Source organism: Vespa mandarinia, chromosome 8 (assembly GCF_050613455.1).
Source record: "Vespa mandarinia isolate Hongniang chromosome 8, ASM5061345v1, whole genome shotgun sequence".
Taxonomy (NCBI): Eukaryota; Metazoa; Arthropoda; class Insecta; order Hymenoptera; family Vespidae; genus Vespa; species Vespa mandarinia.
The window spans coordinates 7,596,136-7,620,253 of record NC_140817.1 but is presented as its reverse complement, the minus strand read 5'-3'; the positions used below and the strand labels follow the sequence as shown (position 1 = coordinate 7,620,253).

The window sequence follows — 24,118 nt, the reverse complement described above, 5'->3', positions numbered from 1 at the left end:
ATTATTATTATTATTATTATTATTATTATTATTATTATTATTATTATTATTATTATTATTTTTATTATTATTATTATTATTATTATTATTATTATTATTATTATTATTTTTATTATTATTATTATTATTATTATTATTATTATTATTATTATTATTATTATTATTATTATTATTATTATTATTATTATTATTATTATTATTCGCTTGCCGACTTTGCTTTTACTTACATTGAGGATTCAGGAAAAAATAATCCTTTTATAGTTTTATTTTTTTGTGACTAAGTGCACGATCGAAGGACTCTCGCATATACAAGGCGGCCATTCAATGATAATCTTATAAAAATTACATGCTAAAGAGCCACAGTTTTAGTTTTAGCAAGAAGATGATAGTTCACAGAATTGTTTAGCTATATATTTACTTTCTCTATGCATCCACATACATATACACGTGTATACGTATGTATATGCACATAGAAAGCTATGAATATATATATATATATATATTTTTTTTTTTCTATCTAATATATATATGTATATGTATATATACTAGATAGTTTTCCCATTTGTTTATAGCATTACTTTCGCTATATACTTTCGTATATACTATATCTTAGTAATATGTTCAATGGAATTGGCAAAAATGTAACGATTCGAAATATGTTAATATTAATATTAAGTTCACGCGCACATGCAGGTTCGTCATATTTACGGCCGAACTTAAATTTCTATCTTCGGATTTAAATACGCTAGGCCGTTCAATTAAACGCATGCAGCATTTAAAAGTTAAAATGGTTATTAATAATGCGCGAGAACTACATATCATTATTAAACTATTATCTTATGATATTAGTTATATGAAAAGCGTGTGAGACGTTCTCAAATCACAAATGCTAAAATGAAGAACAATCACACTAATTTTTATAAAAAAGTTTCTGTTTATCCGAATCCTTAATTTTATAAGTATTATAATAATAGAGGATCGAATTAGATAAACCTAGATGAGCATTATATGTTAAGGGCCAGAGCATCCTACTTTAAAGGAGAAGTGTGAATGATGATGTGTAAGTGAAAAAATTCACACACGGGAATAATAATTGAACGATCATCGTAATAGAAAGATAGAGGCAAATAAGTAGGATGCATCTTAGCTGATTGTAATTAATTTGGTCCGCGCTGCTGGAGCGAGTCTCATGGAGCGTTCTTTTTTAATCGAAAGCCAGTCTCTTTAAATAGAGGTAGATCTCCTCGAACGTCGGTCTGTTTTCGGGCTGTTTACTCCAACACTTGACCATCATGTGATATAAATCGGCGGAGGAGCATAATGGTTGGGGCAGTACTCGAGGTTGATGCTTTTCACTGGTACCACTGCTATTGTAGCCCGTATGATTATACCAACGATCATAATTCTCTAATACTTGTTCCGATGTCAAATCTGAGTAGGGTATTTCCTTGCATTCTGTTAAGATCTCCCAGACTGTTATCGCATACGACCAAATATCGGCTCGACAAGATTGTTTACCCTTAAAAAATTAATTCAATATAATCGAATGTTTAAGAGTTTTATATTTTTCATATCGAAATATAGAAAAAAGAAAAAAGAAAACGATCTTACCAATATCACCGCTTCCCAGGCCATCCAACGAAGCGGTATTTTTCTATAACATCCATCAACGTAATAGACGTTATCATATTTGTTGCAATATATAGCATGATCGGACACTTTTACTGATAAATTTTGATTCACGATGCAATTTCTGTAACATATATAAGGATCACTCGATCCTATCTTTGTTTTTCTTTCTTATTTAATATTTATTATTTATTACTACCTGGCTGCCAAATCGCGATGGGGTATGTTCAAATTCTCGAGGTACTTCATTCCTGAGGCGATTTGCATGATGAAATTTAAAGAGCATTCGTAGCTGTAAAATGAACGATATGAACGTTATATGAACTGTGATCGAGTAATGTGTGTATAAAAAAATAAAAAGAAAAAAAAATCCATTTTCTTACTTTAGTGATGCATCGTTTTCAGACTTGCGGCGATCTTCCAAAAAACTTGGAAGATCTCCCAACTCGCCGTATTCAAACACAGCACCGAAAGGTTCTTCCTCAACCAAAGCGATTATTCTTGCGATGTTAACATCACGAATGGTTGCCAAAAAATGCATGTCATTCGTGAAGTCTTTCCTGTATTTTAACCATTTGATTTATTTCTAATTGAATCATTTTATCTTGTTTATCAATTGGTATAACTTACTTCAGAGAATCTACGACTCCACGCCACAAGGAGCGAACTATAACAACTTGTCGATTTCGTATACTTCCAACATCTGGATTTTGAATACCTTTAGCTTCACAAAGATGTACCTGTAAACGAATGAAAATTTTATATTAAGAAAAAAATAATACATAGATGGTGTGTGTATGTTTGTGAAAATGAATGCCTATTTATTACCAATCCGAAACTTCCCTCGCCAAGCTTGTCAAGAATTCTTAATCTATGTCTAGAAATTCGTGGAATGTCGCAAGAATCTCGATTATTGGCACAATGACTGTTATCTCTGATATGTAAAGGTGTAAAAAGACTGAATACGGAAGACTGTTCACGTCTTTTGATCTATAAAGATATTATCAATATAAAAATAGACTCAAGATAATAATTGTAGGAATTTTAATCTTTTACCGTGAGAATATCAGTCGCAGCATAATAGCCTTCGTAAACTTTATGATTGATTTTTCCCGATTGTGTCGATTTTGACTTCTTTACCGGAAAAGGCGTAGATACCACGCGATTTCCTAACTTGTAACTTGAAAAGTTACACTCGCTGTTGAAGTCTAGAAAAATCTATCTATTAGCTAATCTATCAAAATTCCTTGATTTTAAAAGAAGAGAAAAGTATTAAAACGCACCAGTGTAATCGGTATTATAATCTATTGACGACAATAATTCACTTTGATGAGATCGCCCATCGTAAACATGATTGTCTTCCGAGAAAACTTTGTAAGTTTTCTCGTAGGCGCTGGAGCGTTCGTAAATTCGTTCCGAATTACGTCTCTCGGTTGTACCACGAATGCTTTCGTCGTCATTCGTAACAGTTTTGCTTTTGACTGATAATCGTGATTGAGACAAGCCATTGACAACGATTGGAGTAGCTAATTTAACATCCTTCATGTTGATCGTGATGCCTGGTGCTGAGGAACCACATAACAAAGCCGTATGCTTTTGCAAGAGAGCCACTTTGTTGCGTCCTCTTTGTTTCATCAAAAATATCGTACAAGTTAGAAGCAAGGCTATCACTGTCAATGCACCACTCACAAGACCGATGTAAGTTTGAGAATTATTAACTGGAAAGGCGTCGGGAGTTAAGTTAGAATCATTTTGTTCGTAAATCGTCTCGTTGAAATCGTTGTTGGATTTCTCAGCAACGTCCACGCTCAATTCGATGTCATTCACATCATCGTTAATTATTTGATTAGTCGACTCATTCGATAAATTCCTTGTACCTACAACTATCGAATCAATTTTATTTTTATGTTTTATATATTTGAAATAAACAATATGAAAATTCGAATAAATTTTAGATACCTGTTTCAAAAGTGATCTCGCTGAGGAGTAACCATTTGGATTTGGGTTTAAGTTCCAATTTAACAAATTTGCCAATTCGCGTTGGTAACAGGATCGTTGAAAGACTAGTTCCGACTTTTATGTCATCTGTTGTTCGCAATGTTGCTTCCGTTGGATCATAATCAATACCATCAAAAGAGAACCATGCAGAAACCTCTGAGAATATCTAATACAATACGAATTATTTTTAATTTATACAAAGAATTATTGTATTACTACAATAGTTTCCTTCGTATTTTTTTTCCTTACAAACCTCGATATCGTGTTGTGGTAAATTCGCTACGTGTATGCTACAGTTGACAAATTCGCGGACATCGTCAAACTCAAAGATCAATTGTACGTTATCTCGATTGCTCCATCCGACCCAATTCGTGCCGCTGGAAGAGGTCATCGCTTCAGATTCGTCCGCGAAAATTCCGTCGATCAATTGACCAAGCCCATTTCTTAAAATACCATCAGCCTCTGTACCGTCATAGGAAGAATCCTCCACGTTGGATCCGTTTGGTCCGAATGAATCACCCGCGGGTATTACGTATCTTACGATATGTTCTAAAGGAACAAGTATTTAATATATATATATTAAATAATAAATAGTTAGTACGTAGCAGGTCGATAGATCATTGCCTTGTGTGCCTCGATATATTGTCTGCTTGCATCTTAATATAGTTAATATACTTGATATAATGGTACTCGATTGAAGGATACTCACGTTCCCACACACAGCCATAAATTTCTACACGCATACAGACGGTACGAGGATGTTGACTGTACGGAACGAATCGTACTCTGCTCGCTACGAACGGTAAGTCTAATTTCTGCTTCTCTACCAAATATGTATTGCTATTTCCTCGTAATACCTATAGAGAAAACGAAACGTACACAATAATTATAGAATCAAAATAATTAATGTAATTAATCGACAGACGTACTTTGTCCCTTTTAAGATTTTTATATTGATGCCATTTTAAATCGCGCCAATATTCGAGAAAGAATGCTTCGGCATATTCTTGACCTTGACCGTTACCGAAACGTCCTTGAGTTTCAGTCCACGTAATAAGGTGATTTTTTGTAAGATCGATTTCCAAATATTCTCGTATAGCACTGCTGATTTGTGCTTTTGGGCACCAAGCTCCGCCATTTTTTTCGTGCCGTAATCTGTAAAGAGATTTCATTTTCTCTACACTGATTTCTACAAGTTAGATAAGATGAAGTAAAGGAGAAAAAATCGTCAAAATTATATCGAAAATAACTGCGAAATGGATATATCCTGTTACCTTTCGTTAACTTTCCAATATCTACCTTGCATTTTGCGGCCCCACAGATTTCATTTCGTAACTCGAAGACGCAGTAATAGCGTCGTCGGGAATCCTTCCCTCTTCCATGCCGAGAGGTAACATACACTGTCCTAAAACGATCGCCCATTATACGTCTCTTTGCTGTCTATCATTCTTATTTATTGCCAGAAATGTATTTCTCTCTCTCTCTCTCTCTCTCTCTTTCTTTCTCTCTCTCCTTCTTTCTTTACCATTCTCTTTTGAGAGAATGATATTACATGAATGATTTGAGTACGTACCGGGAATGCCTTTGACAGGTTCGTTCACGCATAAAACCAGTACAGTAAGGACTCCTATGAAAATAACTACTGCCTCCATGATATGTGATTCGATATTCTACTGTAGCATTGCCTCTTGATATTTTATAGTGCATGATAAGTAGACGTGAAGAGTTATCATCGTCATTACTCTGCAACAACAGAAAGAAGATGGTTGTCTTTTTGTGGATGAAAAATTTTTTAAGGAGGAAAAAAGACAGAAAGGAAGGAAGGAAGGAAGGAAGGAAGAAAAAAAAAGAAAGAAAATAAAATGAATAACATATTGTCGTTATTTTTTAAGAGAAACGCTATCATCCGATAGTAATATTTAATCATTTTTTCTTCTTTACAGAAAGGAAGGAAGAAAGCTCGATGAAAAGAAATGCAGAGGGTCGAAAGTTTTTACCAAAAGTGTAAGTTCCGGTATCAAGGTCAAAAATCGTTTCATCGTCGTAAACGCATAAAAATCTTGGCGTCCATTGTACGCCTTCGGCGTGGGAAGTTTAACGAGATTTTGTATAAAAAGAAACCCTTGCCCTCGGTTCCTTTCGGAAGCTCTGTCATTAAGCGACCCTTTGGTATCCGAACTGAAACTGTTTGCCCTGAAGGTTCTCCTCGCTTGTGATCGTAACACGTTGTCAACCCTAACGTACTATACACTTCATTCCACATTGAATCATGCTCCTAATGATCTTATATTTATTATTTGTTATTCTATTTTTCCTTATTGTTTCTTTTTTTTCAACATTTTAATTTATTGAATTCGTATCAGAAGATACATCAAAAAACTTAACAAGATTTAGAAGTGAAGATTTCTCGATTGATAATTTAATTACGCACAGCCATTTTTCAATCTTCATTATTGCATCTTGAAAACGACTGTTTTCTGACTTATACGGCGAGGGTAAAGCAAAGAGAGCCCTTTTCGTTTGCGCACTGCAGCCGCAAATATGGAGTATGTATGTATGCATTCGCTTATGTAGCGCACAAAAGTAGAGTATACCCATTTCTTCGTGGCAGTCATGCAAGTGAAGTAGGCCAGTTATATACAGACGGTCGCACAATCATGTACAATGTTTTGCACATTAGAAGATTTAAAATATCTGTAGAAAAGCTTAGTAATTTTACTTGTTTCTTTTTTATATATTTACATATAAAATAGAAAATAAAAATAATTGAAGTTGCAAAATGGTTGATTGCAAGTAAAAAAGAAAGAACAAAGGAAGCTTACAACGGTATTAATAATACTATCTCATAACCATCTCACAGTATTCGCGCACGTAATCTACTTTGCTCTCGCGAATTTTTTTCTTAACCTCTGTACGCTTACACAGTACAAGCGAAACCCCCAGAGACGCGATTTTAATTAAAACGGGAGTACGTTATGAGCATAATTTCTGTCGATTGCAAACACAGCGAATACGATCCAACGAGCTTGCCGAAGCGAACGCTATGAAGCATGAAAGAGAGTCGACCCAGCAGTCAAGCAAAATGTGCAAAGGATGAAGGAAGATTTCTAAGCTTTCTATTCTATGGAACAACAAGATTAGACAATAAGTTTCTGACAGACGTACTAGAATGTTCTCTTGCTATAATATTGTATATACGTGTACGTAATATTGTACGTATGTGTATATATGTGTGTATATAAAATTATATATCGTATGATTACAAAGGAATTTAAGGATTCTTTTGTAAAAAAGAAAAAAATTGTCTAACTACTTGGAAGAACGAAAAGATTTAAAAAGGAAAAAAAGATGTGAGAGAAAAGCGAACACGCGATTTACCGTAGGAGGAATCGTTGAGTGGATAATCATATAGCTTTCCACGGTTTCCCTTTTGACCCATCAAGAAAAGGAGGGGCGAGCAGTACAAGCAGACATAATTGAAGGTAAACGCAGAGGCTGCACAGAGAGCACGTACAGAGACGAAAATTCACTCGAATAAGAGGCTACGCGTCATTCTGATTTATGGATCAAACGCTTTTCTAATTAATTATGTACCTTCATTTCTCGACGAACGATATACGTATTCAGAGAAAATAGCACTCGTTATACGGGCAGTCATAATTTCCCTAGGATGCTACTACGTATCCTACATTTCGTAATTGCAGGTTCTTGATTTTCCCCAAGAGAAACGTAACAATATGAAGAAATCGACTTAATTTCACGAATAAAGACAAATTTCCATTCTTAATCAGAAACGTTTTGCTTTCCTGAATTTCGCGTCTTATTACACTTTCGAAAGGATAAGTTTAGATTTTTGGCATAAACTTTAGTTCCGTTCAGCTCGTTAAAGATAGAAATCTCTTTCATAATACATATTCGTTCGCGTCATCGATCGTTGCTTTAGCTCTACTATTTTGTTCCTAGAATAATAGTTTTCTTTTTTATAGTCGGTCATAATTTTCGATCGCTTTTATTTTACATGAAAATAATCGCTTGCCTACTGTGATTTACTCTGTAAGAAAGTACGGAAAACGATGCTTTTAATATTTTTTTTTATTTTTCTCTTTTTGTAGAAAAATTTATGCTAGAAATATAAAATAAACGTCGTCCTTCGCGTATCTTTTAAGTTTAATTTAACGGTATTATTAAACATTATGAACATTTTGATAAACGATTACGTGGAAAAACTGAAATATAAATTTCTCGGTCTTTACTTCAATTAACTAGCGTAATGAGTTTTCATAACGTTATAAGTTTTTTACAAATTTTCCAAAACATTATTCCAAACGGTGAACTTTTGAAGTGGCATAAATCCTAACATTATTTACGCGATATGCTGTTATAATTTGTGAACGGATAAAAATCGGTTGGGAATAAAAAGGAAAAGAAAATGAGAAAAAAAAAGAAAGAGAATCGCCAATGGTAGTCTGTTTACAAAGGCGACCGCAATAGCTTGAAAGGAACTTCTCCAGCATCTTCCTTTGTTTATTTTATTTTCATCTCTCATCTTCCTTGGTATTTTCCCAGTTTCTTTGGACCTCGTCGAGATTCTTTAGCGTAATTACCCATGAGATCTCTTTCTTCAAAACTGCTTTTCTCTCTTTTTGTCTTCGTTGTTGAAATGGAGGACGCGATAAAATCGATCTTTCGATGTGTCTCTCAATATAGGTATATTTTATGAATGAATATGATGAATATGATAAGTATAAAAGAGAGAAAGGAAGTGAGAAAAATAGATAGGGATAGAAAAAGAAAGAGAGAGAAAGAAAGAGAGAGAGAGAGACATAGAGAAAGATAGAGAGAGAGAGAGATAGATAGATAGATAGATAGATAGAGAGAGAGAGAGAGAGAGAGAAACAGAGAGAGATAGATAGATAGATAGAGAGAGAAAGAGAGAAACAGAGAGAGAGAAAGAGAGAAACAGAGAGAGAGAAAGAGAGAGAGAAAGAGAGAGAGTCAAGGAGACATAAAATCAGCAAAGGATGCTAGTATATGTCTTGCCTCGTTCCTACTCGGACGTTAATTACGTCTGTCCATGGAGAATGGAGTTCTGCGCGAAATACGGAGGGGCCAGCGGCACGGTGGTCGGCGCGAGCCGCGTTTGCTCTGCGCAACAAGTAAAGAACGATCAATACGCGATACTGAGAGGAGAGAGCTGCTGCAGCCCGGCAAGCAGCACGATTCGCGACTCGCGACTCGCCGACATCGACACCCCGTTAATAGAATCCTTGCATAATTACCCTGCCCTTTCGATGTTTTAACCAACGAATCGGTCAATTAATATACCCCTTTATCCTTCTTACACGATAATTGGAAAGATACGAGACTCATTATCCTTATCATCTTATTGATGTTTATCTCATAATAATTTAACAATTATTTGTTCTTGTCAAGAAAACTTGACGAGTTCTATTTAAGTTCAATTATATTTAAGTTAGAATTTCTCTTTCTCTCTTTCTCTAGTTTACTCTATCGAATCACGACTTGATCTACGTTCCCTGCCTTCTCCGATTTACGCCACGATTCTCCCTACGGCACTCTCTATCCGCTTCGATTATCGCTCTCTACCTTCTCGAATCCATCCCTCTTTCTCTCTCTCTCTCTCTCTCTCTCTCTCGCATCCTCGGAAATTCGAGTAACTTCGTCGTTCTCGGCGTCATGATCGGCCCGTTACCAGTCATGAAAACGATCGAATTCCGATAGCGTATAAATCGGTAATCGAGTTAAATCAAACGACAGAAAGAGAGAGAGAGAGAAGAGAGGACATTTATTTTGCACGACTGTGATGAAACGAGATGATTGAATTTACGATTCGATATTCGCTCATTTTCTCTTGGCTAAAACGTAATCCACAAATGGGATAGCAGCCGACAACTCGTGTGTTAATTATCTAATCGTCCTAATCAATCTTCGATCATAAGTGGAACGAATATTTTTTAAATCGGATCAGCAGATATATCATATTTTTTAACAAATTGATATATCGGGAACGTTAATGCTTATTAACAATACGATTTTCATCTTCATTTTTATGAAATTCGATCGAAAATAAGAATGTTCAGTAATATTGGATGGAATAGTGATGCGTTGTCTTTCAATCGAATATAATTGTTTCCTCGAATTACTACCAAAGCACGTTGGGATCCAGAATTGTTCTTGTATGTTCACATTAGAAAGAGCAGAGCAGAGTAGAGAAAGGTTTGAGCAGTTTGGACTCTCTCTATAGAATGAAAAGTTTATCATGTCGGTTTAGTGGGAGGAGAAAGGGGGAGGACTGGGTGTGGAATATAAGGGGGTGTGGGAAGAGAGTGAGGTTGAGTAAGAAGGGTGCGTTGGCTCTCGCGGAAGTCGTCTCTTACCCCTGGCACACAGCTTTCGTTCTTGTAGCATAGCAGCCGAGTTTAGATAATGCAAGACTCTCGCTGCCTAGCAGCCTCGAACGTAGCCTTCGTTATGGCCGTTAAGTGGGTCGTAATCCCGAAAGGAAATTCCTCCTTGTGAAAGCGTAATGAGTCGTACGTGGCCGTGCACGTGAATTCTTTAAACGTGGATATGACTGCTCGATGGATGGACATAGTTCACGTGTATAACGAACGTCTCGAGTTTTTTTCTTAAATCACGAGTCGATAAGTACATATAATGTATAATATATAAATATGTATGGGTTATATACGTATATATTATCCAAATGTATGAGTCAACGGAGGATAATCCATAGGACGCGCCCCGTGTAATCCATTTTTTCCCGATCAAACAGATGGTAACGTGCGAGGGCCGGAAGATCGGCTTCATAAATAAGAGGATGAGACTGTGCGATACGTAGAACGAGGGCCAGGATTTTCTCCTCTCTCTTTTTCTCTCTCCCTCTTTCTCTTTTTCTCTCTCTCTCTCTCGCTTTCTTTTTCTCTTTCTATCTAAATATGAACTGAGCGAGTGCGAACAATGCCTCCATTCTATTCGCGGATCAATGTTGATGGAAACTGGCTATGACCGACGAATACCAAATTGTTTTTGTGAAGCACGTGGGCTTCGAGAATCGATCGGTCAGAGACGACGTGGTCTTTCGTGTACCTTCCACATAGTACATACGTAGGTATATAGCAGCTGCGGAAATTGATGAATTTCTAAAACGATTGACAAGAACGAACTTGTAATTACGGTTTCTCCTACGTAGTAGTAGAGACTTCTTTTCAAGCATATTTCGAGGTGGGCCGCTGCTAACGGCATTAATGCCCGTAACGAGTATACTGGGCCGCGATCGATATTACGCGCTCTGAAAAGAATACGCAATAACGAGCTTCCCGCGTAAAACCATAGAAAGGTAACGCATGGCTTTGCTCCGATGTTAACAGGAAAGCTTCGTACGTTCTTTCTCTATTTATCTTTGCCTATCTCTTTTTCTTACTTTTTTCTCTCTATTTGTTTCGACATCCGGAGGCTTTTTCGAAGATACGCTGAGATTTTTGAGAAAGGAAAGAAAGAGACTCGGGGCGCCGGGGTTGGCACATCAGAAGAAATAAAAGAGGAAAAGCTGGAGAAGGAAAGAAAGAAAAAAGAAAGAGAGAGAGAGAGAGAGAAAGAGAAAGAAAGAAAGAGAGAGAGAGAGAGAGAGAGAGAGAGAAAGAGTGAGAGAAAGAGAAAGATAGAAAGAGAGAAGAGAGAGAAAGTGAAGGGAGTACAGATCCGTCGCCGAGAGCCGGATATTCATAAAATAACTCCCTTCGCGCACGCGGTCTCTCTCTTTTCTCTCTCTCTCTCTCTCTCTCTCTCTCTCTCTCTCTCTCTCTTTCTTTCTCTGGCTTTCGGTCCGGGGCAAAAGGGACTGGCACAGGGGCGGCACCGTGGCATCGAGCCAGCTTTACCTGCAGCTACCTGAATTATCGCGAAATTTCGGTAATCCCCAAATGGATTCGGTAGGTGAGATTGTAGAAGAAGGTTCCTTTTGGTTAGATCAACGTCTGTCTCGGACAAGGCGATCGAATTTTCGTTAGACCGTGCGATTGGAACAGAACCGCATGGACAGATCGACTTGGAGAGTTTCACAATTATCGTCCTTCGATTCTGATTGACGGTGTAATTATTCGATCCTCGTGAAACGTTAACCGACCGTTCCAAGAGATATTGTTCTCTCTATGAAAACAATATCTACTATTATTGTTATCGAGGTCTCAAATTACTGTTCGTTTCAATGAGCATATCATACTTGTAGATTTTCATTGAACTACTCGTTTAAAGTGCGACAAGAACAGTGTTGGTGTATGAGAAACGAAATGGGAATATAGATCGATGGAGAGAAGAAAGGGCTGTCTTGGAAGACGGAAGAGCGCGAGCTCTTCTTCCTTATTGGGTCATTAAACGAAGGCATTTCTGCTCCGTTGACATGATTAAACGAAAACGGCAGAGTTATATCGGTACGGTGCCTACGCATAGCCGTATAATATGCTATACGAAGATACTGTGAGAGTGAAAGAGAGAGAGAGAGAAAGAGAGAGAGAGAGAAAGAGAGAGAGAGAGGAAATAGATGAAAGGTAGAAGAAGAAGGATGGATGGTAAAGAAGAGGGAGACTATCGGTATGGCGGAGTTCAAGGGTCGCTGGAATAGTGAGAAGGGTGAAGTAGACAATGAGCATACGGCAACAAAGTTATCATGCCGCCGAATGGCTGAAGGAATTATTCACAAGCAATCTGTCGTAACCAAGTTAATTTTCACCTCTCTGATCTGCACGCTTCTGCTTAATCCCCTCTCTTTCTCTGTCGGCAGCCATTCATTTCGTTCTACACCTCGCGAAAAATCTGCATATTTAAGCTCGAGCGAGCTGGTTAGTTTCTCCCGACGTGCTAGCCATATAAAGGAAAGTGAAAAATGGAAGAGGTGAGACAGAAAGAGAGAGAGAGAGAGAGAGAGAGAGAGAGAGAGAGAGAGAGAGAGAGAGAGAGAGAGAGAGAGAAAGAGAGAGAGGGAAAGGAGTTTCGAACAAATACATAAAGAGAAGGACGAAGGGAAAGGGCGTCGACTGGCATCAGAATATCGCTTTCTACCTTCGTACTTGGTAATGCTGGAGCTGGGTAAAGCATACGAACAACCCCTACTCTCCCGATACTATTTTCCCTTGACAACGTTCGAGATGTCGATGCGTCGCTTTCCCGACTGGCTTTTATAACTTTATCGATGATAGAACATCCTAATAAATCGACTATTCGAAACGCGTGCCCTTTGTCTAAACTCTATCGTGAATCTGAATTGTGATTAAAACGGATGATTAAAGAGAGACAGCGTAAATCGATTTGCTCGATAAGAGAGATAAAGATGGAAATAGAGATAGAGGTAGACGATGCGCAAAGCAAGCTCATTACGTTCTCCTAATCGTACCTTTCGTTGCACAGCAGCGGGAATCAATTTACTGCCGGTGAAAAGATATCCACTCATGAAGAGTTAGAGAGAGAAAGGGAAAGAGAAAGAGAAAGAGAAAGAGAAAGAGAAAGAGAAAGAGATGCATCTTCTGAATGATGCAGTCAGCGAGAATCGATTCTACCTTTAAAGCTTCGTTTAGCTTTCCTTAGAAAAGCGTCGCCTGTGGTCTGGTAAATGCGTCCCACTTTATAACAGAAGGTGCAAGAGCTGGTGGCTTTTACCAATCTAGCCAACCGCTCTGCTTATTGCCGCTAATCCTGACTTTTTGTCATTAGTAGAGGAGGCCAAGAGAAGAAAGGAGAAGGGAAAGAAAGGGAGAGTGAGAGGAAGAGAGAGAAAGGAAGACAGGTAAGTAGAGGTTGCTTCTAGAAATGCGCTCATTATCAGTTTCTCGAAACAAAGTGTGACACTACGAGAAGAGAGAAGTCGCTAATGATAGTAGCAACGTGACTTACGTTGACTTTCGAACTACTACTACTTCTTTTCTTTCTTTGTCTTTTTCTCTTTTTCTCTCTCTCTCTCTCTCTTATCTTTTTTCTCTTTATATCTCTGTCCTCTCCCTTTCTTTCAGGATACTCGAACACGTGGCTGAAAGAGAAATCAGGATTTTCAAGTCCTTCCACTCGTCAAGAAAAGCAAGTAGAATCTTTCATTTATAAAAAGGGAACTACTAACGTAAGTTATCTAAGAAAAAAGTCTCTTTCGTTATCGTAGAGTTCTTAATGCTGAGAAGGACTTAATGAAAAGCCGAAGACTCTTTTCAACGAGATACGAAAGAACGTTTTACGAAATATTTGTCGCTCGTTAGTCTGGAAAATACGAGAGAAAACGCGTCAAAGACCCGAGCGTCTCGCGGACGAGTTCTTCCAGCTTTTAAGAGTTTCACGCGTTTCGACGAGATATCTGACGTCAACTTGTCGCACGCTCTTTTAGCTTTAAATAGTTTTCAAAACGTATGGAATTCATTGACGGTGTGCTTTTAAAGGAACGATTCTAGAAAGACTCGCGTAATCGTATTACGTGTGAATGAAATGAAATTGTATTCTCTTTTTTCAACGACTTTAGTATCTCTTTAAACGGAATTGAAGACTTTTCAAAACGTATTTCACTCGAAAAAGAAGAAGAGAGTGTCGATAAATAATAGAAAATAAGAAATACGCACGGTAAGTTCTTATTTTTATATTAAATTATTGAAAAGAAAAAAAGCACGTCGTCAAGGAAAAAATCTTTTTTAAAATTGTGTTAAAAGAAAAAAAGAAAAAGAGAAAAAAATAGAGTGAACACGATGAAAATCTTGTTATTTAGGAAACCTTTTTAAGAAACCATTCGATCGTGGTAAGTATCGTGTACACGTTCGCCGAGCTAACTTCCGTAACAAATTCGATTAGACAATAATGGTTTGTCGGCCATCTCGATCGAGTAAACGAGCAGAGTACCGATCGAAGGACGAAATTCGAGAGCGAATCTCGTGTACTTTGTAGTCGGAGTCTCTTTACAAAGTCCAGTTCAGCGATGTGTAGGAGAATCGTCAGTGGTAATGTAATGATTACGTGGGTGGACGGTTTTCGGGAAGATGTGTTCGAATTCAAGGCGATTAAAGTACTATAGGAAGAGACCGTCTCAAAGCCTCTGCGAATATTCTCTCGCGTAAACGCATTTGCATGAGGACGCGCGTTCGTGGCTGCAAGAGGAAGAGGAGGATGAGGAGAAGCTTGATCAAAGGAGGAAAAATATTCAATCTCTTTGGGGGAGAGAGAAACAAAGAGCTCGCCACGTGAGTTTGCGACGTTATGGGGATGTGTATGAGGTAAAGGGAGGAAGAGAGAGAGAGAGAGAGAGAGAGAGAGAGAGAGAGAGAGAGAGAGAGAGAGAGAGAGAGAGAGAGAGAGAGGGAGAGGGAAAAAAGAGAGAGAGAGGGAGAGAGAGAAAGAAAGAGAGAGACGAAGAGTGGTGAGACAGGTGAAAGGAAGGAAAAAAGCATAGGTTAAAAGAAAAAGGAGAAAAACGACTCTGTTCTCGTTTCGCTTATCCTCGCAACGTTCGACGAAGCGGCCAGCAGCAGCAGCAGCAACTAGCTGCTCTTCTTGTGGCTCTCGCTGGCCCGAGCATTCCGACGTCTCCTCACCCTCCCGATGAATATTAATCGGTGCGATATCGGTTACGCTTTTGCATAAATTTCCATGCGGCTTGGTTGTTGGCGTGCTCACGTTCCTACTACTACTCTCTTCGTTCTCTTCTGGCTACTCTCCTTCTGTTTGTCTGGTTCGCTGCAAGCTTTTTTCTCTCCCCTATTTCTTCATCCTTTGCTGTTTTTCTTTCTACCCTCTTTTCTCTTAGTTCCAAGTTTCTTCTTCTTGTTGTTGTTATCGTTGTCATTGTTATTGTCGTCATCGTCGTCGATGTCGTTGTTATTGTTGCTTCTGTTGCTCCTCGTCTCACTATGTACGTGGTATGACGATTAATGGACGGCCGTGAAAGCTTTCGTGTTCCCCTTCTGTGATGCTTGCAAACCCCGTGAGCTTTCGCCTCTCTACGGCTATTCTCTTTCTCTCCCTCTCTTTCTCCCTGGCAAGCTTCTTTCCCTCTTTATGCGCTTGCTCCGCCATATCCTGTCACTCAAAAGTCACGGATCAATGACCGAATTAGACGTGGAAACCAGGTTAAAACTTCGCTCTCGTTGCCAGCTCCACGACGTATACATATCGTCCGATCGTCGACATAAAAGCTTCCATTAAAGTCTATAAAGCGTTAGAATCCGGTGATACGCGTCGACGGCTTCATTGGGATTATTAAGCTGGAAGGAGATGGGCATAGTGTCATTTATTTTCCAGTTTTGTTCGCTTGATCTGCTGCGTTAAAGTTGAAAACTCATTCGTTTTCTCTCTTTCTCTCTCTCTCTCTCTGTATCATTTTTGTATCGAATTTAATTGTATCGAAATTGCTCGATACTTCAAAGCACAACGATCGAAAACAGTGTCGGCTAACTTAACAAACCCTTCACGTAGAAACACGATTTTCTATCCGTTAGACGATTCCGGTCGATCGCTCGCGTTTAATTGGCTCGATTGCTCCTACAAAGCCTCGACCCCACAGATTTAATAAATGAATCTTTTTCTTTCTCTTTCTATTTCTCCCGCTTTCAGGCTCGAGGCGAAAGTGAAAAGAGAAAAGGGAGAAGGAAGAAAAACGTTCGAGTCGTTAGAAGGGGTCGAAGGAAAGACGGTACAAGGGACGGAGGGTGCCGAGAGATGGAAGACTCGATAGCGGTTGGAATTTTGCGATGGATGTTCGTACACGTACTCGAGTAGCCTGCGACATATGTGCCCAGTAGGGATAGTAGTCTTACCACCCTCCGTGTTGGATCGACTACTCGTGCGTGTTTCACCTACACATTACTTTTCTTCGAGCTCTCTTACCCTCAAGCAACGGGCTGGCTAGCCGTTCTGTGGTTGCACGAAAACGATACCACAGTGAATTGATATTCCACGAGATCCTTCCCAATCTACCAACCTTTCCCCTTTTTTTCTCCAAAACCTTCTTCTAACACGCTTCCTGTCTTTTCTCGATGTTTCAGCTCGTTACGATAAATTTCCGTTTCTACGAAATTTCCTCTAGGGATTCTATCGAAAGAAAATGTCTCTAGTAGAAAGTACCTGACCACGAAGACATTCTAAGATCATCGTATACATCAAATACCAAAGCTTCTGTGTAATGTGACCTGCTTTTCGAGAGGAAACATTCCTTCAGGCAGAATCGTCGACCGCCAACAGCGGAAAGCGCGTGCGGAGATATCCGATGTCCTCTTAACAAGGGAGTCGAGTATCTTTCATCTCGAGTCGATCGAATTACGAGTAGAAGGAACCTGGGGAACGGGGAAGAATCCACAAAGGAGAGTTTCAATAGCCGACCTGTCTAGAGAATACACTGAGTGGACGGTTGGATATCGGCGATACGTCTATAATATCCGATGAGTATCTAACCAAAGCGTTCATATCCGCTAAATATCCGTTGAATATCGATCGGTCATTTCAATGAGCATCGAACGTTGCTACGCTTTATAGAGGTCTCGCTAATTGCTTTGCTCGCGAGCAAACGTTTAGAAAAGTAAGAGTTTCTTTAAGAAGTTGAAATTCACGTTTGGCCTACCTAAATAAGATATTTGTTTACATTATCATGCGATTAAATTAAAATTTGTAATAAATTTGATCGATATTCTGAACATTAATGATTTTTAATCATTTGATAATAGAAACGTAAAGATCATTAAGGAATCATATTAAAAAAAGTACAAGAAAATAAGCGATATAACCGAAAATAATCTCTAATCAAATTTAAATAAAAAAATATTCTCGATCCTCGATTTATTAATAAATATGAAAGACACCGATCCACACCCTCCAGTTTTGGGTCTCTACTGTACTGGCCGTAAAGCGTAGAGCGCCACGCTCTCATGACAGGACACTTCCGTTCCTTTGAGAAGACTTGAAAGAAGACTTACCGTTCAAGGACGAGAAATCCAAAGCTGCCAGGGGCAGCGAAGTCGTAGGAGTCGGTCGACGGTGGAGCACATTGGATCCATCGAGAGAGGAGCTCGTCATGGTGCAGGACTCAAGTAAGACGAGTTCGATGATACTACTGTTATCAGGAATTTATTCGTCCTCGAAACGAGACGAGGTCCCGCGCTATCCAAGCACGAGATACGCGGCATCGACGCGACAGCTCAGGTGGAGAGTTAGAAACTCTCGATCTCTTCCTTTTTTTCTCGATGATGATTTTTCTCCTTCCACAAAAATTCTATTTTCTTCTTCTCTTCTACTTCTTCCACTGCATTGTTGATTAAAATCTCACTTAGAAGAAGAGACTCAAGATCTTAAAGTAACTTTGAACGTGCTGGAAAGTGTCGAGAAATACTACGATCCCGAGTGTCCGCTTCTGATCCGCACTGACGCGAGATTCGTTCGTCTACGACGAGGAGCCAGCATCCGCGGCAACATCATCCCCCACCTGAGTTCGTTGGTGGCTCACGGCGGGGGATAAGAGAGGTCCGATCGTAGCCGGGGTAACTCACTGCGCAAAATCCTACTGCACCCCTCTTCTCTGTTAGCCAAGCATCGCCTCTTCCTCGTTCTCCACCTAAACGAGGCCGAGGCCGAGGCCGCCTACGCGGCCAATCATTTCTACTTACCTCGCGTACGTTCGAGGTCGTACTCTTCGACATCTTCTTACCCTTCTGACGACTATAACGATCTTTATGTTGAATCATTTCGATTCTTTCCTATACTTCAATGTTTCTCAAATATTTACTCTTTTGTTTTTCACTATGAGATTATCAAGAGACAGAGAAAGAAAGAAATAAAAAAAAATGAAATGAAAATAAGTTGAAATCATTTCTAATACCAAAGAACTGAAGTATCTTAGGAAAGTTTCCACGTTGGAAGTACACGAAACTCTTGAAAACTCGTCCGACGCACTTCCCCATCTCTTAGCTTCTATCTTCTGTTTGGTACTCCACGACAGACGAGAAGTCTGGGAGTGGCAAAATGGCGTAAGCGTCTTTGCAAAATGAATTTTATTCTGAACTTGGGGTGAGGAGAGGATGGTCTGGTAGAAAGTTAACCGGTCGTGCAAGAATCGTTTCGAAAGTAGACACCTGTCAGAGTTTCCGGATGTAGTCGGAGAAGCAAGTTAGAAGACGCCGTAAGGTGGGGATAAGAACCAAAGAAAGATGGGGGTGCGCTCGCTTATTTACCCGGGTGGATCGCTTGTGTCGTTTGCATGAGAAACGCGTGCGGATTTCCTCGGTCAAGGTATTTCGAGTCTTTTCTCAACTTCTCTCTCTTTCTCTTCCTCTTTCTTCTTTGCCACTTCCATTATCAAGGAAACGACTCGACTCTCTGACTGGTTTCTATGGTAATGACTCGTAAAAATTTGTCGTTAATCTATGTCAGTATTTTATTTTTATTTTCACAAACCGTTGTTAATATTTCAAAGGTTACACGATATGAATGATAGAAACATAATTCTATGATACGAAGATGATCAAAAGAACTACGGAAATGGCGTAGACAGTGTGGTTAACGTTTATCGTTCCACGTTCGCCGCTCGGTTAAAACCACCGATCAAATAATGGACGTTTATGTCAGGACGATCGATTGAACTTGGAGTGAGAGAGAGGGGAGGAGGAAGAGAGAGAGAAAGAGAGAAAAAGGGAGAAAGAGGGTGAAAAAGAGAGAAAGAGAAAGAGAGACAGAGAAAAGAGAAAGAGAAAGAGAAAGAGCAAGAAACAAAGGTGAAAAAGCGGAAAGAGGGGAAAAACGAGGGAAAGATAAATAGAAAGGGATGCGGAGGGTGAAACGCAGGTGGACCCTTTTACGCCAGTAATTAGTCACTTCTTTTTTCTTCGAGCGTGCTATGACGGCTACAATTACAGATGAATGCGTGATAAATATTCAAGTTAGATATTCAACTTATCTCAACCACAATATCTACATTTCCTTCCATTAACAAGCCCGCTCTTTTGACAATGTTTCCCTTATGATCGGTAATATTTGCTTCCGTGACGCGCAAATGTTTCCTTGTATATAAAGATATACATTGTACTTTTCTTCTTTGATCCTTTTTTCCAACGTGAGTTCTAACTGAGGTTGAGTAGATCCGAGCAACGCGTTGATTATCTAAATGATCGTAAGAAAAAACTGTACTTTAAAAAGTGATTTTGTGTGCAAAAGAAAAGTAAATAAAAAAAAAGAAATACGTAATAGAAGCTAATGCAGTAACTTGATGAATATTTTTTTTGAAAAGATGTTCTTTTTTCAAGCATCCTCTAGAATTTTGAGATATTCGATACTAGAATCCTTGATTTTCTGTACGTAGCTTGGAAAATCCAAATCCGAATATTCGGAAAAGGGAAAAATATTTACATCGAAATCGTTCGTATTCTCGGATAACTGATATTCGGGCATCCGTAAATCCAAAAAGGAAGTAACGGGTTTAGTTGGCCGTTTGAAGACGGTACATAGAAGAGGTAGATTGGATTAGGCCGATGCGAAAAATCAAAAGGAAATGGATGGAAATGGAAAACGAAGTTCGACGGAGCACGTCGAGGAAGAAAAAGAGAAGAATAGAACAGAGAGAGAGAGAGGGTGGAAGGGAGGGAGGGAAAGAGAGAGAAAAAAGAAATTGGGAAGAAGAAGAAATACCTACAAAAAGAGAGAACGATACTACTTACTTTATTTTCCAGACCATTGGTCAATAACGAAAAGACCGCGATGTCCCTGATCACGTGGTCGTTTTTCAAGTCCATTCCCATAAGGACAGCAAGCATACACTTTTTGCTTTCCGTGAACTTCTCGACAGCTCGTAGAGTACCCTCCAAGGTGAGGAAATCCTGAGAATAGGCAAAGTATTTCGTACATCAGCGTGGAAAATCTGGAATTCGTTCATCTCCATTGGCATTCAACGGGCAAGAGAGTTTCGTTGAGAATAAGAGGGGTGACATCGATTTCGCTCGCACCCTCTCGATGGATTACGCATCGGGCTTGTTCGCGAGTGCCGATCTTAACGAACCCCATTCCAAACTTCCAAACTAAACGATGTAAATCAAACTTTCTTATCCTGAATAGGGATGGGGTTTAAAGACGACGAGTGTTTCGATCCTATTCAAATATTTTGCTTATTCCTTCGAAAGTAATTTTAAGTTCGACTGACGTATCAACTATTTGTCAATAACGGCCTAACACAGTTATCTATTATTTTTTTCATTTTGAATATAAAATATTTCGTTTTCTCCATTTTTACACTTACCTTGATTAATATCGGAAGACCAATAAATGGTACACCACTTTCAAACTTCAAATCTTTGAGTATGAGATCATCGGGTGTTAATTCACTGATGTCCGTTTTTGCCGCAAGTACTCCCTGATAGACTTGGTTTCTATCGGAACCAAGGGACGAGATTCTCTCGAGAGTTTCCATAATTTCGCGATCGAGAGCTGCGGTACGATTTGCTTCTTTTGAGAAGTTGCAAGTATCCAATAATATAGGACCTAATCAAAACATATCACATAGAAATTTTTAGCTAATTTTTAAAGTGATTTTCTAACTATCCGTTACTACTATAGTAGTAGCAGTAGCAGTAGTAGTAGTAGTAGTAGTAGTAGTAGTAGTAGTAGTAGTAGTAGTAGTAGTAGTAGTAGTAGTATTTCAGAGTGGCGTTCGTTGTACTCGAACGAGGCGAGGCCGCATGTTTAATCCTTCGGCATTAGCGCGAAAACGGGGGAAAGCAGGTTTTCCCTAATGGCTTTATAAAATATGTAACTTGTGAAATTCTGTATTCCTTTCGGTTCGCGTCCACTTGTTCAACGTTCTTTCCCTTCCAAAGGATGATATAATTCAATGTTTTAAAAAATATACAAAGAAGAAAAGGAAAAAGAAAAGAAAAGAAAAATTGAAGGCAGGGGCAGAAGAAAAGAAGAAGAAAGAGTTCGATAGAAGCATCAATAATTTTTCGTTCGATCCACCAGGAAGACTTTCGAGTCCCTCAGGATCGTCGATTTTCAAGGAAAATGGACGAGTAGAGGAAGTAGGAGGAGAAATGTAGGAAGGTAAAGGGAGGCTAGGCTCTGAAGGTATACGATGGAAGGAGGAAAAACTTGCCTCGTAAGAAGTTTGCCAGCCACGCGTCGACGGCTTCGGGATGTTTGATGAGAAGGTTGCGCGCGACGAGAGTGGCGCAGCTGCCGACCGCCTCTAAGTGAATCGTTTTCCCATGCCAGGGCCAGGATACGTCCTGAGAACGGTGATCGATAATCTCGACGACTGAGTTGACCAACGTCCTATCTTCGTTCGCCAGGACATGATGATCCACGAGTACAACTTCTACTTTATTTTCCCTACTTTCCGTTAGAATGTTCAAATCTATCTGATCCCTATGGACATAAATCGAATCGATCAGATATACTTTGGTAAAACAAACTTCCTACATCGATCTAAAAGAGGAAAAGAATGAAGATTAATAACTTTTGTCAAATTCGAGATAGTATTTGTAACAATGGGTCAAATTGTACGTCATTTATTCCTCACTTTAAATCAGTTCGGATCGTTTGTTTCATGACGTCGAGGTCCATTTTCATTAAAGTAACATGTACGAAAGTAACTATCTGCTCGTATGAGAGAGAGAGAGAGAAAGAGAGAGAGATACGAATTAACTATTATCATGAACTATATAAGCTTCTTCATTGGATTAAACCGATCGTGAGCTTATTTCTTTACTATTCATGACGCGAAATTAACTCTCTTAGTTCTATATGTATGTACGTACGTAAAAAGAATTGTATTTGCGCGAAACAAGTATTTGTCATGACTTTATGGCGTAGATTATAAAATAAATAGACTCTCTGTAAAGTAGGGAAAATGAACGCGAACTCTCTTACCTAAATGTCAAAAGTTCTTCTGAAATTCCATGCTGGCGGAAATAATAAATGACTTCAGTTTTAATTCGAAACTCTTTCTTGATAACATTTAAAATTGGTATAACTGCAACACTTCCTTCTTTTTCATTTTTTTTATTTTCATTCAAATATTCACAAAATCCTTGAGACAAAGCGCAAACTGCTGAATCTAAGTCGCAAGTTTGATTTCCAAGGACAATACGGATCGTATAGTATTCAGATAATTTCTTCTAAACGAGATAATAAATCAATATTAGATAATTATGATAATTTGAATAATAAAATCAAATTATGATATTTGTATAATATATAAAAAATATATTATCATATATTGAAATCATATTTTATTATTACGTTTTCTATTACACACCATAGTTTATATTCCTTTCAAAAAAGATTTCGATATAATTCAAATGTACTTTCGAATTCAATCAAATTGAGCATCAATTGAAAATTATCTCCTACTTACGCCACCAGAGGTTAGCAACGACTTAAGAACAAATAGTTTTTGTATTGCATCGATTAATATAATGATCGTTTCGTAAAATAAATAAAAAATGACATATTTGTATTTATCTTTCGTAAATATTTCTTTAAATAATAAAAGATAATATTGTAAAAGCTGTTGTTACTTACTAGAGCTGTTTTTGATGCGGTAAGAAATGTTTCCATAATTTTGTGTTATTTCTTACTGTTAGAAGATTAAAGAAATTTAATAAATGTTTCTTATAAATCTTTAAATAAAAATGAAATTGTTTAAATAACAGTAACTATAATAAATAAATTATAATACAGAGCTGTACATAAGTCACAAGATTACAAATCGATGTATAACACGTAAAAGTAAACATAACCTATATGACATGATAGTCTTTTTGATTACGTTAACTATTTTATATTAATTTAGGAAGATGAAACAACTTGTTTGCGTTTCATCAATACGAATAATATATATATATAATTTTAAAAAATATATATTTTTGTAAGTCCACAATTTTTTTCTTTTTTCGACATTTACATGATGCGACCTATATTACCGACAAGTTAACTAAAGAATCTGATAGTAAATTGAAAACGTAATGTCAACGCCATCTGATGTTAAATTTAAATTATGTAATATATTTTGTACGATTTCATTCAATTGTTTATTTTAATGTTTTTTTTTCTTATAAATTATTATTAAATAATGATTAGTTAGCTTGAGGATTATATCGAAAAAATAATAATATTTATTGATATAATCAAGAGAGAGAGAAAGAAAAAGAGAGAGAGAGAGAGAGAAAGAGAGAGAAAGAAAGAAGAGAGTATCTTCACTTTGGAATATAATTTCTTTATCGAATGAAGAAATACTAGATGGTTAATTGTAGGTACAGTAGTTTCTCGCAAGTACTCTTATTCATTATTATTAATACATAAAATTAATACGAACATTATTATACTAGTTTTACGATACAAAGACATTATTCTTTAGTGGTACTATGTAAAGCATATATCTACACAGTCTATTCACGGAAATAATGATATCGTAGTTTAATTTTTTTTAAATAATTTACGATTTGCACATTATTATGTAAATTTATAGATGTTTTGT

General features: G+C 38.0%; 2 protein-coding genes across 4 annotated transcripts; both read right to left on the bottom strand.

Annotated features, from left to right (window-relative positions):
• Positions 1-207: 207 nt before the first annotated feature.
• Positions 208-18,015, bottom strand: LOC118448467 (discoidin domain-containing receptor 2-like). 3 transcript variants are annotated; one of them, XM_035881756.2, is made up of 15 exons: positions 17,577-18,015; positions 5,201-5,370; positions 4,927-5,032; positions 4,557-4,782; positions 4,337-4,484; positions 3,881-4,176; positions 3,589-3,793; positions 2,913-3,512; positions 2,686-2,837; positions 2,458-2,619; positions 2,260-2,369; positions 2,013-2,189; positions 1,829-1,921; positions 1,612-1,753; positions 208-1,519 (listed from the first exon to the last, which is right to left on the bottom strand). In XM_035881756.2, exons 2-15 carry the CDS (start codon positions 5,277-5,279, stop codon positions 1,205-1,207), a joined length of 2,811 nt encoding a protein of 936 aa, XP_035737649.1. In that variant the 5' UTR covers positions 5,280-5,370; positions 17,577-18,015; the 3' UTR covers positions 208-1,204. The 3 variants fall into 3 exon arrangements, with proteins under 3 accessions (XP_035737649.1, XP_085514754.1, XP_085514755.1); XM_085658628.1 differs by lacking the exon at positions 17,577-18,015 and adding an exon at positions 7,006-7,033; XM_085658629.1 differs by lacking the exon at positions 17,577-18,015 and having other exon boundaries at positions 4,927-5,027; positions 5,201-5,281.
• Positions 18,016-19,016: 1,001 nt separating this feature from the next.
• On the bottom strand, positions 19,017-23,560 carry LOC118448473 (exopolyphosphatase PRUNE1-like). Its single transcript, XM_035881770.2, has 6 exons — positions 23,164-23,560; positions 22,510-22,757; positions 21,734-22,005; positions 20,882-21,123; positions 20,307-20,465; positions 19,017-19,752 (listed from the first exon to the last, which is right to left on the bottom strand). The coding sequence occupies exons 1-6, from the start codon at positions 23,197-23,199 to the stop codon at positions 19,579-19,581; spliced, it is 1,131 nt and encodes a 376-aa protein (XP_035737663.1). The 5' UTR covers positions 23,200-23,560; the 3' UTR covers positions 19,017-19,578.
• Between the last annotated feature and the right edge of the window lie 558 nt (positions 23,561-24,118).